A 19049-nucleotide genomic window follows, 5' to 3' on the forward strand; every position below is an offset into this window, starting at 1 on the left:
CGAAGGCAGGTTGCATCCTGAGCAGCATGTTTCTTGGACAGCAACTTCAGAAAAAAAGTCAAACACACAGAGGAACACACCAAACAAAGACCCAGAGAGAAATTGTGGATAGTTTCACGGTGAAGCGAGATCTGTAACCTACAGAAGGTGGCTGCCATAGCTGTTCATTGCAGTGGAAAATGAATGCAATCAATTCTATTTACTGTGTGGCAGTCTTTAGGAGGAGCACTCCGTTCTGTAATCCGGATGTCTGATCGAACAGTCGCTAAGAGCAGGAGAGAGCCAAGAGAGACAAAGATTCCTTAAACAATCCTTCACAAACATTCACCAGGAAGCAAATTGTTTAGTTGTTGTTTGGAGCAGACGAATCCTTCACTGCTGCCGCTGAGAAATGCAACATTGTTCTTAAAGAGAGACGTAAAGCAAGAGGCTCGAGTTTCCTCGGAGGAGACTCTGGAGAAATGATCATGTTTTTTTTGTGTCCCAGCATGCTCTGCAGCCGCCCCGCTCCTCGCTATTCAAGATGTACGGCATGTAAAACTATGACAGAAGCGGGCAGTCAGCACTTCGCTCTCTATCTCCGCTCGGCGGCTCCAGAGAGACGCCGGCCTTCCACTATTCATCATGTTGACACCTCGCGTTGACTTGCTCAATAAAGGAGTTTTGCTTCACACGACCCATCAATAGCTGTCCCATCGTCAGGACTCTCGGTGAATATACGCGTCGATATGATTACGCTCGCAAGAGCTGCTAAAAAAAAATAAAAAATACTAAAGAGGAGTCAAAACAGGAGGAGGGAGGTGTGACTGAATTAAATCAAGATGCTGAAAAACTGAAGCCCAGACAGCTGCAGCAGCTCATTCCACACTTTTTTTCTTTTTTTTTTCAGTTTTCTCAGAGTTGATTCAAAAAGTTCAAGTTACATTCGGTCATTTGATGCCTGAGTAAATATATATGAGCCAGAAAACGACATGGTAAATACTGTAATTTGTGTATGAAAGTAATTAACACCATATTGTGTAGATCTGTATCACTCACAGATTGTCACCGCGGTACAGGAACCTTCCCTTCAGTTGTATCATGGCGACAGCTGCCTGTATTGCACACACCGAGTGTTTTTCCTTTCAGTTTTGACGCCCGGTGTCGTCGAGCTCATTTCCAGGAAGGTTTTTGATCGTCCAGTTCAGATCTAAAACCGCTCATGCCAACAAGGATTAAAACAACCGGATCGGAACGGCCAAGAAATGAGCATGAAAAGTAAACAGGGAGGAGGAAAAGCCCGAGATCTTAACTCAACGTATTAGATTTCATTAGTGAAAGAGTCCACAATGGTTGGTTTGCCAATAACTTCCGCCAGGGGATTTGCTTTGGGAATGTCTCAGCAACTGTTGAATAGATTTTCTTAAAGTTGTCAAGAAGTACAGCACAATAAGAAAAAAAAAAAAAAAAACTGTGCATGTGTGGCGTTACTCCAGGCGATCTGATTTCCTCCGCCGGTTGAGAAAAAACTTTCCGCTGACCTCTGATCGTGAACCGACTGTCCAGGAAGTCGCCGGCCTTCGCCCATTTTCAGCTGAGACCAACGTCACGACCTTCAGAGTTCGATGAAGGAAAAATGCAACGTTTGGAAGTGATCACACATGTTTTCCTGATACGCAGCTGAACCGTGTTTCCAGTATGACGAGAGGCTTTGTTTAATAACTGAACATTTCACAGACTTCCCAGTGAACTGAGCAACACTGAATTAAAATACGAACGCCAGCCATCAGGGGAACGGAAACTGAAGAGGACAACTGGGGGTGAACATGAAATACGGCTGAGTTTCCGAGAAAATCCTGAATGGAAATCCATGTCCTGCTCAGGATTTGCTATGATTCAAACTGAAATGACTCAGCAATAGATTTGCCACAGCGTTCGGTATTTATCAGTGTTCAAGGAGCCGACAGGCTCATTTAGCATGAAACACACTCATGAAAGTATTTGAGCGGCGGGGCTGATCTGGTGATAAGAAAATGTAAACTACCATCAGGGTCGAATGAACAACCGTTCACATTCTGACATATATCCACCGCAGGACAGTCGCCGTTGCAGTGTTTAGAAATGAAGTTGTTTTTTTTGTTTTTGTTTGCAAATTTTTTTTGCAATAACAGATTCCATCAGATAATATATTTAATGTAAAAGGATTGCCAAGAAACTCAAAACAGAAATGTTTGCAAGTTCTGCATAGAATTAAGATTCAATCCTAAAAATGATTTAAGGCCAAACATCAGAATCAGTTGTTCTGAGTTCAACATTTCGATTCAGAGCATCACTGTGTTACTGTGCTTATTTTTTTCCTCTCTGAAGTCTATAATCATGATCTAACTCATTTTTATGATTCCGTATCGACTTCTGATTTCTACTGCGCACACAGCTGATGTAGAAAACTCCCTGTGCTTCTATAGAAATAGTGTTAGTGTCATTTGCAGCTCTGTCTTTGTCTTCCTAGTTATGATTTTACAGTTTTTATTCCTCTTTGAGGTTCTGTACAGTGGAGAAGTGGTTAGCCTTCTCGCCTCACAGTGAGAATACATTTTTTTTTTTAACAAAACACTTCAGGTTTTGCTTGCGAGTGAATAAAGCAAATATTAAATACACACTACCACACTAATGAAAAACATGATTTCATCAGCGAAATAAATCCTTTTGGTAGGACTGTCAAGAAATTCAGCGGAGAAATCCGCGTCCTGCCGAGGCTGCCAGTGTTCTGAACAAAGAGCTGAAACTACAGAATATTAAACCTAGATTACAGATTACACACATGATGAAGCATCAATCCTTTACATTTAATCTGGATGTTGCCGTAAAGCTGCTGGCGGCACGGTCACACACGCTGGTTGCCGTGAGAAACATATCTGCGGTCACGGCTCCACAAATGTGTAAAAAGAAAACTCCAGCCACGTTAAGATCTTATTGGACAGTGCGGTACTGAAAGACCCACGTCTGTTTATTGATGATATGCTTGACTCTGCTTTTCCACTGTGTCACAATCCATGTTTCACACACTCAATGTCGACTCTGCTCACTTACAGTACAACATCAGGAATTCTGGAGCATAAAAAGAGGGACAAGGGCAAGATTTCATAGTACGGTACATAAATATGAGTGAGTTCACATGCACAAAGAGATTCAATGACGAGTTTTCTTTCTTTCTTTTTTTTTTTTGTTTTTTTTTTTATTTATTTTTTTAGTTTGTTTGTTTCGTTGCTACTTTAAGTTAAAGGCTGGTGCTGATAGGACCAGGGTGAACGGGGGCAAGGCTGAATAAACAGTTTTACAGTACTTGGTTTCCATCACATCGACTTCGGCAGAGGAGCGGGCGAAACGGTCGCTACGCTGAGATGGACGACGGGAAAATCATTTAATCTAGCGAGAGTACATGAGGAGATATAGAGAGACTGAATCTGAGGCCACGTGACTCCATCCTGACTGATTTCTCTCGGCTGGACGGGAGAAACGACGATGGGAGAGAGAGAGAGAGAGAGAGTGCGGAGGATCAGTTAGATTAGAGGTTTCACCATCCAAAGACGACGACGGAGAGGGAATTAATACCAAAGTACGAGAGAGAGAGAGAGAGAGAGAGAGAGAGAGAGAGAGAGAGAGAGAGAGAGAGAGAGAGAGAGAGAGAGAGAGAGTCTGTAAGAGGGGAGCTGACAGTGGGAGCATCAGGTGGCCAGCCACAAACATACACATTTCTGTCTTTAAGTTAAATGTCTTTCTTTTTCTTCTTTGTTTCCTTACATCACTATAGTTTACATACTGTACAACGTCCACCAACTCGACACTGCGCTCCCTCGGCAGGAGTGAAGAGATCAGAGAGGCGCGATGGGTTTCTTACGCATAAAACAATCAATACTTACCAAAAAAACAAAACAAAAAAAAAAGACTCACACGCCAACTCACACGCACACACACACACACACCCAGACACACAGGCACGCACACACTTCCACACAAATGAAAAGACCATCGACTGTCTGGGGAAACAGACACGTAATGAGTTAATGCTTCACAACACCTTTGGATAATGTACAAGGAACTTCATATTTAAAAAAAAAAAAAAAATCATAAAGGAACTTTTTTTCAGCTATATTACAAATAAAGGTTCTTCAAAGTTTTGCTCCAGCTGTTGACAACACTGAGAAATAAAATATCCTAACCAGTGGTACTGGTGGCTTGATAGCATCGTCCTTCTTTGAGAGTGTGTTGGAGAAGAAGAAGAAGAACTGCACGTGGTCGTCCAGGATGAAGATTGAAGTGGCAATGGAGGGATTGAATGGTCCTTTTAAAAGGAAAATAGAACAAAACCAAAAAGTGCCAAAGGTAAAGTGAATTCAAGTAATGTGTGCTCTATACACAGGAGAGGGAGGAAAGAGGGAGGAGGAGGAGGGGGGGGGGGGGGGGGGGGGGGGGAGTCCCGTGGCTCCAACATGGCCACTACTGGCTCTTCCTGTGTTCACTCAGTTTTGTCGGCGTCTCCGTCAGCGTTTCCCCGCACGCAGCTTTGAGGAGGACGTCCAGCCACTTGGCCTGGAGTTCAGCGTCGTGGGCGCTAAGGAGCAACGTCTGATGGGTGTTACTGAGCCGGAGCACGTGTTTCATCTCCGACTTCTCGGCTGCCCCCGACGGCACCGCGCTCACCTCGGAGCCGGGGAGCGGCACCGCCCGGGAGCCCTTGGAGTCCTGCGCCAAAGACAGAAGGAAAATAGATAACAGTTGACGGTGTGGTTGATGATTGTGTTCTGGTTACAGGTTTCCAGAAAAGGGCCTGTGGTACCAAGAGCAGAACCAGACAACTACTTCAATGTATCAGTGAGTCACTGTTCAGACAGTTAGTAGGAAAATAACCACATTATAATGGTTACAAATGTGAGCTTTTTGCTTCACATGCTGGACAATCTATGTCTATCAGACATGTAGAGTAAACGCCGCCCTGCTCTGCCCCTTCCCCCTCCTTCTGGCCGTATGATCAGGAAATGCTGGTTCGACTCCCATTAATCCTAATCTTTGGAATGGCAGCTTTCTGCATTGGGATTGGAAAATTAGTCTTGGAAATGAAACCCGGAGAGGTTTTTACAGGCCGACTTCCCTTCTGTGCAGCGGACTATGAATGACGGACACTTTCTAGAAAACCCTTTAAACAAAAATCGTACGAAATGTAAAGAATTCTTCAAATTTCTGAAAAAAAAAAAAAAAAAAAAAAAAAAAAAAAGAGTGTTTTTTTTTTCTTCCCTAAGCCATCATGCAAGCCACTTGTTTTATACATCCCTGGGACATTATGTGGAGATTTATTGCTCAATGCTCAATGCAGAGCCAAGATTTCAAGGAACTACTGCAAATCCAAGGAGTGACATCATCCGCTCGGTGCAGACTGACTGAAACCCGCTCGCACGGAGGAGCTGCGTCTCCTACAGCTGCTACACCTGAAGTCAGATTCAGGACAACAAAATCCTCCTGGCCCAGATCTACAGAGCACAGCCAGCCTGGCGCTGGTGGCACGCCACAGACTGGATGTGTACACACACACACACACACACACACACACACACACACACACACACACACACACACACACACACACACACACACACACACACACACACACACACACACACACACACACACACACACACACACACACACACACACACACACACACACACACACACACACACACACAGAGTCAGTGGTGTGTCAGCGGCAGACGCGGCTCTGCAGAGATGTCCTGCAGCAGCCGCAGTAAGCAGACAGGACACACAGGGAGGCCAGGCGGCGTGAGGAAAGAAGATAAGCAGATATACAGGACGGGACTGAAACACGCTGGTAATGTGGTCTTAAGTGTGACCTTTTGAACTCCAAACAGGAGTTGATAGATATTATGCATCAGGGCTACTGTGCGTACAAGAAAGAAAAAAAAAAGAGTTACAAATATGCAAGTAAAAAATATGTACTAAAATATCTAAAAATGGCAGGTTAAATAACTTTTTTTTTTTTTTTTACCTGTCCGCTACTTTGCAAGTACAAGACGAGTGGCTCGGCCTTGGTGACGGCCGCCCACATCTTGTTCCAGCTCTTCCCCTTGTCCTGCACGTGAAGATGGCCACACAGCAGGCAGTTCTCCCCTGTCAGGGACGTCTGTCTCTAGAAACACAATACAAGGCCAAAGGTCAACATTTGACAGAGGTCTACATTTTGCTAAAGCTCTGCAGAATATCTTAGGGTTTGAAAGTGGTGACAAACATGGCAGCACATATTCACACTTTTATGTAACAACGATGTAGGACACAGTGAGATTTGTACATGGACAGGTGTTCAGGCTGCTACGGGTCCTGTCTGACGCTTGCATGGCTTAGAGCTCCCTCTTGTGGCCAATGGTCACACTGCAGCTGTGACCCTGTTGTAAAGACATGCAGATCTGACCTTAATTATCATCACATGAGAATTCTAAACCACCCCGTCTATAAATAAACATATCAGATCAATGTCCGCTGGTCGGCTTAGCAGTGAGTCACCAGAATAGACGGTAGATCCACCTGCAGACAGACGGAGGAACAGACACCTGAAGTCGGCGGACTGTGGAGTCAGCAGAGACAGCTGGTCCTCCTGACATCTCATTATAATATTAGTCATGAGATTAGGTGAAGAGTGAATGTGTTTGTATTCATGAATGCATGTGGACTGAATGTGTGTTTAGTTACTTAAAAAAAACAACGGAGCTGGACTCAGGAAGCACTAATGTGTCTTTCTTCCTATCTGTTGCCGGCAGTGACGCCGGAGGACTGAAACATCAGTGTCACTGGACTGGCACGAATCAAAGCAGGAAAGTAAACGTATGCACATGCTGTTCAGTGGTGTGTCTATATGTGTCCCAACCAGTGTGTCTCACCTCAGGCGCCGCTTTTTTTCTCTGTTCACCAGTGCAGAGATTCTCCAGGCTGAGGCTGGCTTCAAAACACTCGGGGCACACTCGGCTCGTTTTGTTGTCCAAGGTCTTTGAACACTTTGCACAGATGGCCTGCAGACGGAGGAGAGAGAGAGAGAGAGAGAGAGAGAGAGAGAGAGAGAGAGAGAGAGAGAGAGAGAGAGAGAGAGAGAGAGAGAGAGACAGTTGATTGAAATATATTTCCACGTGTGTCCTCGCTGCTACATTTCCCCTCAACAGTGGCCAGATTTCCCTCCTTCCATCTGTGCTCACCGCTCCACAGGACTTGCAGTGATGTTTGCGCTTGGTGAAGTTGAAGCTTTCGTTGCAGCCTTTACACGTCTGCTTCTCTTTTTCCTTTTTACGAGAACTTTTCTGGAAAGAAAGAAAGAAAGAAAAAAACAGGAGTCAGATGTTTGAGAATCCACCTTCTGCACAAGTGGCGGATGTCTGAGAGCTCTTTGTGTTTCCCCCTTTATTTGCTGGTCTGTCTTCGATTCTGCTTTCTATCAATTCACGACTTTGGCGCTCATGTCAGAGGGAGGAGCAGCTGTCACTTAAATTGTTATTACGCGAAACTTGGTGAAACAGATTTGCTGATAATAAATACATAAACTTTAATCCAACAATTTCTCCTTTTGCAGTCAAAAAGCCTGTTGCGCTTCGTCCTCTGACCAGCTTCACCTCCGATGTCAAACATGTGGCCTTAAAGGGGCGACGACACGTAAACCCATTATCCAATCAAATCCTTACTTTTCTATGGTTTCTGCAAACAAATAATACAGATCAAGAACAGACACATACAAACTATTGCAATATCCTTTTATTTGATCTTCTCTCATTTAATTTATTTGATAAGCTTTCTGTTGATTCAATTCTCGCCCCAACAAGGAGGCTGTTACTTCCCACAGTAAGCAAATAATACACACGAGTTTGGTTAAGAAAAATAATTCTTATATCATATCTGTTTTTGTGAACTAACAGCCATCACTGTGGCCACAGCAGCACATGAAAAAACAAGCAACCGCTCTGCGTTCCTATTAGTTTAAATATTAACTAAAGTAATACAGAGCCAAGTATCCTGCTTGTTTTTCTGCAGTGAGTGCCATTCAGTTCTGTAAAGAGCACGAATCAAACGAATTAAGTGAAAACAACAGCTGCACTAGGAACATTTTAATCAAAACAAATTACAGCAACAAACATCATAAATTGTTGTGTTTTTTTTGCAGCAATTGCCGAATAAAGCCGAATATTTGAATGTTGAATAAATCATCACAAATTTGCACAATAAAATGAGTTCAGATGAAACTCCAGAGTGAAAAGCAGGAGACTGAGGAGGACTGGAAGCAACACAAAGCGGTTCACGCAGCAGCAGATGCTTTTTTTTCCAGTTGAAAAAAAAAAAAAAAAAAAGTGATTTGGCTGAGATATGTGCTGCTGCATGCTGGACAATTTCAAAATCTCATTCATCCAGACTCACAAAACAGACAAAATTAGTCAGTAAATCAAAGCTGATCACACACAGACACAGTCTGAATAAGAAATATGAAAACGATTCAAATCCCACCAGCTTCGAAGAACTGATTGTTTCCTGAGCGGCACCAATTCAGTGTTTCAAATGATCCAGTTAAAACCTATTCAACCACCGCATGGCCTTCAGAATTTCAACTCCACAGAGATGAGAGGTGGGATTTTAGGGGTAATTCAAGGCAGTTGGTGCATATGAGTTACTTCCAGATCTTACCCTCTCGTGTTTTTCCATATCGGAGTCCATGTTGGACCAGGGACCCTGAGGAAATAAAAAAGACAAACGGGTCAACATACAGCAAGTCAGGATTTTTTTTATTTTTTTTTTGATTGAGTCTTTTGAGTGAGACATGAATCGTCTTCAAAGCGTTAAAGTGGCAGAATTTCATTTTAGAGTTTAAAAAGAAATAAAAAAAATTATCTAAAATGATAACATTTTAAGAAAAACAATTTCTTTTATCTGACTGTGGGTGGCAAGTCCTGACTCGGTCCTCCAATAAAGTAAACTGGCATAAATCCAGGAGCTAAACTCAGGACAGACTGGACGTAACTCAAGTCTGCCACTGACTACGTTCATATTTCACTTTTCTTTCATGAGATCTTTCCAAAACTGTTTGAAGTTTGTTTCTGTGGCCTTCAGTGGCTACAAGTATATCAGATTTTATTACATGAACCTTCCTTTTGTCAGTCAGAGAGAAAAGTGCTCCACCACACTGTATGAAGGGGCACACAGGGGGTAAAAACAGGTGGATTAAATTGATAGAAAGTGGCAAAGAAGAAGAAAAATCTAAAAATCTTGATGAAATATGTTAGTTATACTTGTATGTGTGAATATGTGTAAATATAGTTTCTTTCTGTTTATTCACTTCAATCGTGTTATTTTTGTCCTCAGATTTCACGAAGCTCCATATTCTGTGGATAAATGCAAGTGAAAGTGCTTCTACTGTTTTATACTGAATCTGCTTAAAAACTCCAAAACCCAGTCCTCGTCTGCTGAATAGATTTGTGAATAAAGATTTAGTTTTTTTGGATCCTTCCCCCTGCACTCTGCTACCTCCACCACTAGGTGTCAGCCTGGAGCTTCTGAATCTGACCCTCAGGTTTGTGTCACTTGGCGGGGGTCCAACCACATACAGCCCAAAGTGGGTCAAAAGAGATCCATAATAGTTTTTGTATACACTCAGACCTCGGCTTTCCCTATTAGGTCATGAGAGTGGACGGAGAGCGGAAGAGACCCTACATGTGGAAATAAAGACATTCTTCACGTGTGTGGGGTGTTTTTTTTCTTTTTCTGTACAGCACAACCACGTCCATAGATGGAGAGCCGTGCAGGCGCACAAAGGCCAGATTACGACGGAGTCGTCTGGGGTACCACTAAGTGTCCCATGATTCATAGCACAGGAGGACCTGCTGATCAATGGAGTGAGTGACTGACCGGCGACTCGGGCAGATGGTCGTCCTCCCGGGAGAAGGAGCTGTTGAAAGCTTTATTGAACGTCTCGCTGTTTTGCTTGTGTCGTTCGATGGTGGCTCGGATCACCTGAGAGGGGGAAGAAATTCAGGAGACAGAGCAGGAAGGAAGAAGAATAGAGAGGGGGGAAATAAAGATTATTATTATTATTAATGATTATGGTAGGAAACATCGTATAAGTGATTGCACTAAAAGCTAATTTTGCCCTTTAATTTCTCGCTATTACACAGTCCATTCAGTTAAAAACGTGTGTTTTAATAAAATAAATACCTTAAGCCTCATTTATTTAATTACATCATGGTGTTTTCTTGTGTCCACCCCACACTTTGAAAATCTGATGGTTTTATTAAGAATAAATCTCATAACCAGAATAGTGGCAGTTATCTGAACTCCGCTTGATTTGTTTTGTTTCATCAATTCTATTTATTCTTTCATACCTGTGTCCCGCCATGACACGACTTTTAATTAAACTATGCTCTTATTTCTCAGTGTTTATACATTCCATGTTCAAGTAGTTTGAGTTTTAAATAGAAAGAAACTACATAGATCCGAACCCCTTTCCTCGAAAGAGAGACAGAGAGAGCTTTTATTGCATAAGTTCAAAACTCAAAATGTTGTCCCGCTTCCATTCCGAGTCCACAGAGTCCAATAACCTAAAAAGTTTCTTCTCCTCTTTGCATTCCATTCTTCATCGAGTTTTGGAATGCTACTTCTTATTTCAGCCCGTCGCTCGTGCTTACATACTTGGCTGAAAACACAGAAAATCCTCCAAAGCCGCCGCTGTAATATGTTCAGCCAGCCTGCAAAATGTTTTAATCAGCTTTACTCTGCTTTAATGGGCTAAATGAGCAATAATGAGGGCGCTTTATTAGAGAATAGCACTCTAACCCTGAGTGGGCGTGTGGTGGAAATCTTTCTCTCATTCCACCCTCTAATAAAGCAGAACGACCGGAGGCTGGAGCCCCAAAATGCTGACCGAGTGTAATTCTGTCGTGATAATAAAGTGTGTGTGAGACGCTTGCCTGAATCCAGTCTTCCTTCTCCTCAGCTGTCCTGTGAATCAAATGACACATTATGAGACACGATAATCTAAAAAACAAGCGTGCACTCACAATAAAATAAACGCTTTTTAAGTAATCGCAGAGTAGAATTATTAGACAATAAATAAAGTCACAGGGCAAACTGAATGCTTAAATCCTGAGCATGAAAATAAAGATCCTATATTGATCACGGTATTTTTTTTTTTAATCCATTACTGGTAAAAAATATGACAGTTTGGTGACTGGTCGCAGCGTCACTGCTGAGGAGGTCATCATGATAAATATTTTGGTGTAAGAAATTGTAGAATCAAGGTATTACGAATGACGTGAAAAAGAATCTCATGGCATTAAATGTACATTTTATTAAGGTATGGTTAACCCTTTACTGGACAAATGATCATAACTGATAACTTGTGGATCTGTTTTTGGTTTCTGTTGAATTAAGAATACAGGAAGAAATACTAATAATTGTGATGTGTGCTATTTTTGCAATAGCACGCCAGAACAACATAATAACACAGCGGAGGACGTTCATCTTAAAAATTTGATCTCTTTGCATGCCGACAATACAACTGTACACTGTATTGAAACACAGTAGTACTCAATAATGTGAGATTTTAACTATAATTTTTTCTATATGTGTGATTGTGGTAACTTTTACACCACTCCACATGGGCGTTGATAGTATAACTGTCATGTAATGAGGATATATTTATAGTAACGTTAAAGCCTTTAAGTACCAATATATCCTATAGTTTTACATGAGGGTTAGAATATATTTACTCTTATTTTAGTGAGTGTCACGTGAAGAATTTTGATGAAGGAATATCAGACTATTGTTAACGAATCAATAAATCTCACTGTATTTAAATGATTGCACCATATCTCATCATCTATTTGTTCATTCAGTATAAACAGTATTAAAATACGTTCTATAGTTACGGGGGAAATTTAAAATGACAGTTCAGAGTGTAAAAAGAAGCTTGTCGGGCATCATGGATAACAAAGTCACCTCAACTATTCAAAAGTCTGTCTTTGTATAGTTCCAATGCATGTTAGGTTACTCGATGGTGTGCGGGTGATTTTCTGTCTGTGTGTGATTTAATCTTTACCTGGCTTGCAGTTCCAGTGAGCGTTGTTTACCGTTGATGGCAAACGTGTGGGGAAGGTTCTGCTTCACATTCTCCTGCACCTGAGGTGACGACGCAGAAAGAATTATATTTTCAAGTGGAAAAAATAAACTAGGTTTTAAATCTTAAAAAAAAAAGAAAAAAAGAAGAAGAAAGCACTGAAGGGTACCTCCATGCCGGCGATGTCTATTCGCTCCCTGACGCTGAACTTCTGCCCCATCAGTCGGAGTTTAGGCACACAGTATAGCACCATATTGTTGAACTGTAGATTGGAGAACAGAAGTAATGCAGATGACGCATGGTGGTAGTAAAACGCATTTTTAAGAAAGTCCTTCCACTTGAAAAGCGATGGTCTCACCAAGTAGAGGTATCGGTCTTGTGCTGTTCCATTTTTTGCTGACATCTTTTTAATATGTCCTTCTTTGATGAGCTCATTGGCCGGGTTAACGATGTCCTCTTCTCCTCCAAGCCGCTCGTACACCTCCAGCAGCTTGTGCATCTTCTCCTGAAAAGAAAAAATAAGCGGCAGAAGATTCAAGACTGAGGAACTTTATCCCCCAGAAAACAGCTTGTTTACGCTCATTTTTTCATGCATCTTCTACGCTGTTTTATGCAACATGAACTACACTGCTGGAGCTGATCCCAGCTGACTGTAGGCGAAGGCAGAGTGAGACACACGCACAGGAAGAACATGCCAACTCTGCACGGAAAGGCCTCCGAGTCCAGACTCAAATGGGGGAAGATGTTAACCACTATATCACTATTGTGTTACAATCAGCTGAACATTACTGATAAACATCCACTTTTAGAACAAACTCCCTGAATAAAAACATGACAGCTCCGACTCCAAGTTCTTTAACACCAGGCTGAAGATCTTTTTGTCTGCTGCTGCTGCTGCCTGTCGGTAAAGACAGTATCTTTAACTCTTTTCATTGCTTCAATGTTTTCTGTTTATATTACCTTGTTTCTATTTGCATGTCTCATGCCTGCTCGTATAAATCACTCTGAATTGCAAGTGAAGCCGCCTTCCCTCGCCTGAGCTGAACTCTACCACTGGGTCTTCTTGTTTTATTGCAAACTCATTCATGACTTTCCCAGCAAGGCAGAAAGTGTAGATTGGATTTCTTCATCGATTCATTGACACAATTTGCGAGCTGAAGTCGTTTAAAGGATGCAAGGGCTACGGTTTCAGACGAGAGGAAAGAGATGCAGCGGATGAGTCTTACAGAGGGAGATATTTTTGTGAACTGCGAAACTGGAGGCAGGAAACAGCGGCTTCCTGTCTGCACTAATGCAACCGTGCCGACTGACAGTACGGCATCAGCCACTCGTTGGGTAACACATTAGCTGAGCTCTTACGCAGCTCGATCGGACAGAAAAGAAGTTATAGCGTTGGGCCACATCTTACCATTTTCCTGATCGCTGCATTGGAGTGGTTGGCTGCCGTAGATATGAGCTCCAGTGCCTCTGTAATACACACAAATAATGTATCAAAATCAGGATACACAAATGTAAGATACTTTTCATTCTAATAAAGCAATATTCTGCTCCTTTTCATATAAAGACAGACCAGATAAACCCCAGCAGGGTTTTTAGAAATTAAGGTCTATAAATATAACGAGCTCACAAACTAAACACGCACACTGTGAACATTCAGCAGTGTGCGCGTCGGCCTGGCCACGAGCCAGCGATAATGCCTGCGAGCACCTGAGTCAGCCATCTTAATCATAACCTACATAAACAGAAGAGACGTACAGGCGGGGAAATGAGGCCAAAGCAACTGTGATGGATTGTTTTTCAGCAGGAGTGGATGAGGGAAGCTTTTCCACGGACTCCAAACAAAGCAGCAACGCGGCGAAGTCGCGGCTTAGCGAGACGGACGCAGACATGTGGGAGGATGTAAAAAGTGTAATCTGTTTCAAACCAAACTGACACCTATTTTAAAGTTAAGAAATCACTAATACGGCGCTATAACAGGAAGAGATGAATATTCTGCCGTTATCTTCATGATACACGAACAGAGGGTTTCTTACATTTCATGCTACTTTTACAACTTTCATTAGAAACAATTTGAATCAATTTCTGTCATGAATTTAAAATATATCAAATAAGTTCATTTCAATGCAGTTTTGGTTGAACAGCCTCTCATTTTCATGGTTTGGGATGATCGTGTATTAGCAGTAGCACACAGACTGAGATTAAGCAAACAAAAGTCGGCAAAGTTGAATTCAGGTTTAGTGAAAATGAGGACGCAACTCATGAAAACAAAAGGAGATAAGGAGCCAATGATGATCTTAAGATCTTCAAATAAACATGTCACATGAAATATTTAACAAAGAAGACAATAAGAGTTGTAAGAAGACAGGATAAACAAGAAAAATATCAATAATAAATTAAAGAGAAAGTCTTAATCTCACACAGTCTTAAAATGTGACCTTAAACGACCCAATCTAACAATGCAGTATGACACGAATCTACGAATGTGATTAGAGGTACACTGTGTGCCTCATGAATCATAATATAATGTATGTGAAAAGTCACGGAGTGGCTCTCTGACGGGTTTAAGTCGTGCAGACTGAAAGCACAGCAGCTCGGTTTGACAGGCTAAATGTGAACGACACAATGTGAAGTGAACTTTGGGCTCGTTCTGGCCGCTGGACTGGGTTACGTGGTCTAACAAACTGTCTGGAGGGAAATGGGAACAATTTGCAGCAGGAACAGAAGCTCAGATCAGCGGGCAGCTTTTAAGTCTGTCCCCGTTCCAAAAACTTGATTAAAAGCACCCTTCATGCTTAATTAATGCTTTTTGGAAATGTCACTTACTGAGTTTCAGAATTCCTCCGACCTTTAAATGCTTCATAGATGTTATAGAAATACATGTGTGACCTTTACTTGAACGGCTTCAGTGTCTTCTATTCATTTTCATCTAGCCGCAGTAACTATATAATCACTGGTTTATGTATCCAATATTACTTCTATATCTTACATTATTACATTATTATTCAAAAGGGAATCAATGAGATGAAGTACAAAGACTCTGTACTGAGTATTTCACTCGATCGTAGATCAGTAATTATTCAACGGTAGCGTTACATTGTGAGGGTTTTGCAGTAGAAACTGTGTTTAACGTCTCACTTTCTGCGTCTTTTCGGTCCAGGGCGTCTTCAGGCAGCTTCTTCAGGTAGTCTTTGAGCAGCATCTCGTAGCGAGGGATCCTCTGGACTGGCTCCAGCATGTGATGCTGCAACGTCAGGTTCCCACACACGTCCTGCTTCTGGAGGGTCAAACACACACAAAAGAAAATAGGATTTGAAGTGACTGATCATGAGGAAAGTAAAAACGAAACCATCGGTAATCTATCAGAATATACAAATGATCAATTTCTGAGTGTTTAAGATTATAGCTTGAAAGAAAGGTTAAACTTCTTCAAAAAACTAAAGAACCTGAATACAAACCTGTATGTTCTGGACGACACTCTTGAACTGTGAGGATCTCTGTGTCCAGGTGTTGACCAGGTCCATGGCTCGGTCAAAGTTCTTCACATATTCTCCGTACATCTTCATAAACGGAGCCAGTTTCTGGAGAATGTCTCCAATGCGAGGGTTGGAGTCCCTGCAAGAAAAACCACAGGAATTCAGGATGATTTTCCCTCTGCTCTATGTACAGGACCACTCACAATGAGTACAGGAGCTTCAGCAGAAGGCCATACAAAACAAATAAACTAAATGTTTTAAAAGTAAAGTTTTTGAGGAGAGTCTCTTGGTGAAACAGTAAAATCACACAGTGAGTTTTCACTCTCATCAGGCCATGATCATATGGCGATCCTGGTTGTATTATACAAGATTCATGTAATCTATTCAGTCTATTTCAGCTCAATAATAAAATTGGACATCTTGTATATTCTTCGATGGTCCTGACAATTGGTAAAGGTAATTTACAGTCATGTAATAGGCTCAAATGCATGTTTGTGAACTTTAGGAGGATTCTGCTCAAATCCGAAGGAAAAACATGCACGAAGAGTTTTGCGCACTTGAATCACCTTCGAAATAACTGCATTTTTTTTCATTTTTACAGCAAGTTCAACTTTCAATTGAAGCTTTGTTTGATCCATAATAACATTAAAGCCTCAAATGAAACCTGAAACTGTACTTGTGCATGAACTCACATGCTAATGTGACCCTATGACTCACTGCTTGACGGGAAACTCTGCAAAGCCTGCTGGGAGATTAAATCTTTTGTCACATTGACAGTGAAACTGGTAATTAAACGATTTGTTTGAGCTGATTAAATTAGATGGTTTCTCTCGACAATTCATGATACAGCTTTCATTTCCATCAGTGACACAGGCTTCATCACCAGCGCCATTAAACAACACGGCCAAAGGTGCATACGAGATACGAATAATCAGAAAATCCCATTCGAAGCACGTCAAACGCGAATCCCTGTGTGAAGTTTCCTCCTGTGGTGGGCTTTCCTGACTTGCTGTTTACCTGTTTTTTTTGTTTTTTTTTCTGTAATTGTTTCTGTCTGAGCCCCCCCAAATTTAATGAGTTTCCAGAAAATAATGCAAGAGGAATCATGACGTGACAGGTGATTTCCCTGATCACAGCTCTCTAGAGGAGTCATTATCCACCGAGGGTGGCTGATGTTGGCACAGTATCGCACAACTAAGGTAAATTTCTTGCTTACCGAGACAAAAAGGCAGAAAACGCTCCCGTTCAGCAACTCTTGACACACACAACCCCACAATGATGCTCCGTCTGCCATTACTGTCCAACTGTCTTTAGAATCAAAAGCTCCGACGGCTTAAATGATCACCAAACCATCTCTAGAATAGCTTCACACCGTTACTCGATGTTTACTCCTCACCATTCTCCAGTAATCCGCGTCTTGAGCTCAGGGAGCAGGAACTTATCGTGGAAGCAGTAGATGGAGGAGATGTTGGAGAAGATCCCGGTAATGACGTCCTGAGGGATTCCAGCCTCTGTGAGCTTAGTGCAAAATACCTGCAGAGGAAACAGTGGTGCACAATGAACTCCTCCAGCAAGCACACACCCAGACTGGCTTCTACTGAAAGAGCAGGTTTGTAAACAGCGGAAAGTCCAGGTTGCAGCATATTTGCAATTTATACATACATACATAGATACATACATATATATTTATTCTGGAGAGTTTAGACTTTCTATGCATGACCAGCAATGAGATAAGCTCTCCAAGGTGTCCATGAGTTAATACTACAAACAGCACAGAATAGAAATATGTGACTGATGAAACTCGTTCAGCTCAATTTAGCTGGTGTGGCAGCAATATGTCACCGAACACTGAAAACACTAATAGTGCTCTGGGGCTGCAATTACTGCTCTTGATTCATCACGTGTCATCTGAGAAAGGGCCTAAAATTATGCAGACAGACGATCACAGGTGCTCAGAGCTCATCTTTCAATAACGGGCTTTATCTCACGATAAGACACATGACGAATCATCACACATTAATATGCTGATGTTTGCCATCTCGCTGGATAAACAACATGCTTTCTGATATTAAATGTCAACGCCAGGATCAGGGTTATCTTGATTGACTGGGAATCTGTATATTTACAGAAGAAAACTTCGATAAAATTGTTCTCTTTTGTTGCTCTAATTTGGGCTTATAAACCTTTGGAGGTGTAACAGTGAACCATTTATTGTTGGAACTAATTTTGTCTGTTTTAAATTACTGTGACGAGGAAGATCTGGTCCACACTGAAGTTCAGCTCGGTAGACAATCATGTTGTTTTTTTTATTTTTTTTTATCATGACGTCTGTAACAAGTTTAATTATCATTTTAAGAAGTGAAGAACCATTTTGCTTCTTCACCGGTCACAGCAATGACCAGGCACCACTGTTTCCATGGAAACAATTGTGGCACATGAAAGCAGCAAGACAAAAACAGGAAGTTAAGTGTGAGGTTTCTCTGCTCTCAGTAGCAAATAAACCAAAGCTGCTCTGTGATAGGACGTCTGTGTACCTCTGCCCCCACATGTAGTGAACAAAGAGGAAGAGGACTCAACTACCTGGAGCGAAGTCGTACCAAAATGTGTGAAGTAAAATAGGCCGCAGACAGAAAAAAATAACTATCAACTATTTGAAACTAGTGTTTTCTATACCATATGAATATACTGTTCTCTGTAGCTCTGTCAACAATGTACAGGAAAACTCTGATTATATAAATAGAAATACTTAAGGAGATTGTGTTATTTTCTTTTCTTGCTTCTGCGTTAATTATGATTCAATTATAAACTTAATTTGTACTGTTTACTAATTGTCTGGAACAAGTGACACAGAAAACCTTTTGTGAATTGATTGTGATTATTCACACTTAAGTTTTCATTTTAAATTTGTAGAGAATGAAAAACACAATTTATCACAGTTCATTCTTATACGATATGTATTTTGCCAACGCTAATTGTACAATGATTTTTGAACTATTGTGCAGCCCTGATAAAAAATACCACAGAGCAATCAAAGAGCTGTCAAGAGTTTGCTCTTCCATCAGAAATAATCCATAATAATATCTGAGTTACCATGGCACATTGGAGAATACTATGATATGTATGTACTATGGTTCATGATTTTATGAAACTCAATGTCTTTTGGCTAAACAGACAAGTAGTATATAGTTGTAAACACACAGTCTGGAAAAGGCATTATATGTTGTCTTCAAATACTTTAAAGAATTAAAAAAAAATTAATCAAGAGGGTTAACCGCAGCGTGAGTGGAGCTAAACTTCAAAAACATTTATGCTCCTAAATTATTACAGCACCTTTATACAGCTTCACATCGTTGGAACAATACAGAGTGATGTAAAACTCATAAATAAATTCACTGAGAGCATCATAGAGATTTATAATGTAGGGTTTATCATTTCTATCAGGTCTTT

The 19049-nt window shown here is 41.4% G+C and overlaps 1 protein-coding gene across 2 annotated transcripts in view; it reads right to left on the minus strand.

The window, feature by feature from the left end:
• Positions 1–2954: 2954 nt before the first annotated feature.
• fgd (faciogenital dysplasia) overlaps positions 2955–19049 on the minus strand; it is a 62228-nt gene continuing 46133 nt past the window's right edge. For both annotated transcript variants that reach the window (XM_080469698.1, XM_080469699.1), the window contains exons 6-19: positions 16999–17135; positions 15585–15741; positions 15265–15403; positions 13538–13596; positions 12488–12634; positions 12299–12391; positions 12112–12191; positions 10982–11012; positions 9924–10028; positions 8706–8750; positions 7235–7336; positions 6926–7054; positions 6040–6180; positions 2955–4722 (exon numbers count right to left, since the gene is read on the minus strand). In XM_080469698.1, the coding sequence (XP_080325824.1) occupies positions 4477–4722; positions 6040–6180; positions 6926–7054; positions 7235–7336; positions 8706–8750; positions 9924–10028; positions 10982–11012; positions 12112–12191; positions 12299–12391; positions 12488–12634; positions 13538–13596; positions 15265–15403; positions 15585–15741; positions 16999–17135 (1611 nt within the window). In that variant the 3' untranslated portion in view covers positions 2955–4476. The remainder of the gene's footprint in view (positions 4723–6039; positions 6181–6925; positions 7055–7234; positions 7337–8705; positions 8751–9923; positions 10029–10981; positions 11013–12111; positions 12192–12298; positions 12392–12487; positions 12635–13537; positions 13597–15264; positions 15404–15584; positions 15742–16998; positions 17136–19049) is intronic.

This window comes from Lipophrys pholis (assembly GCF_963383615.2).
Source record: "Lipophrys pholis genome assembly, chromosome: 8".
NCBI classification, from domain to species: domain Eukaryota; kingdom Metazoa; phylum Chordata; class Actinopteri; order Blenniiformes; family Blenniidae; genus Lipophrys; species Lipophrys pholis.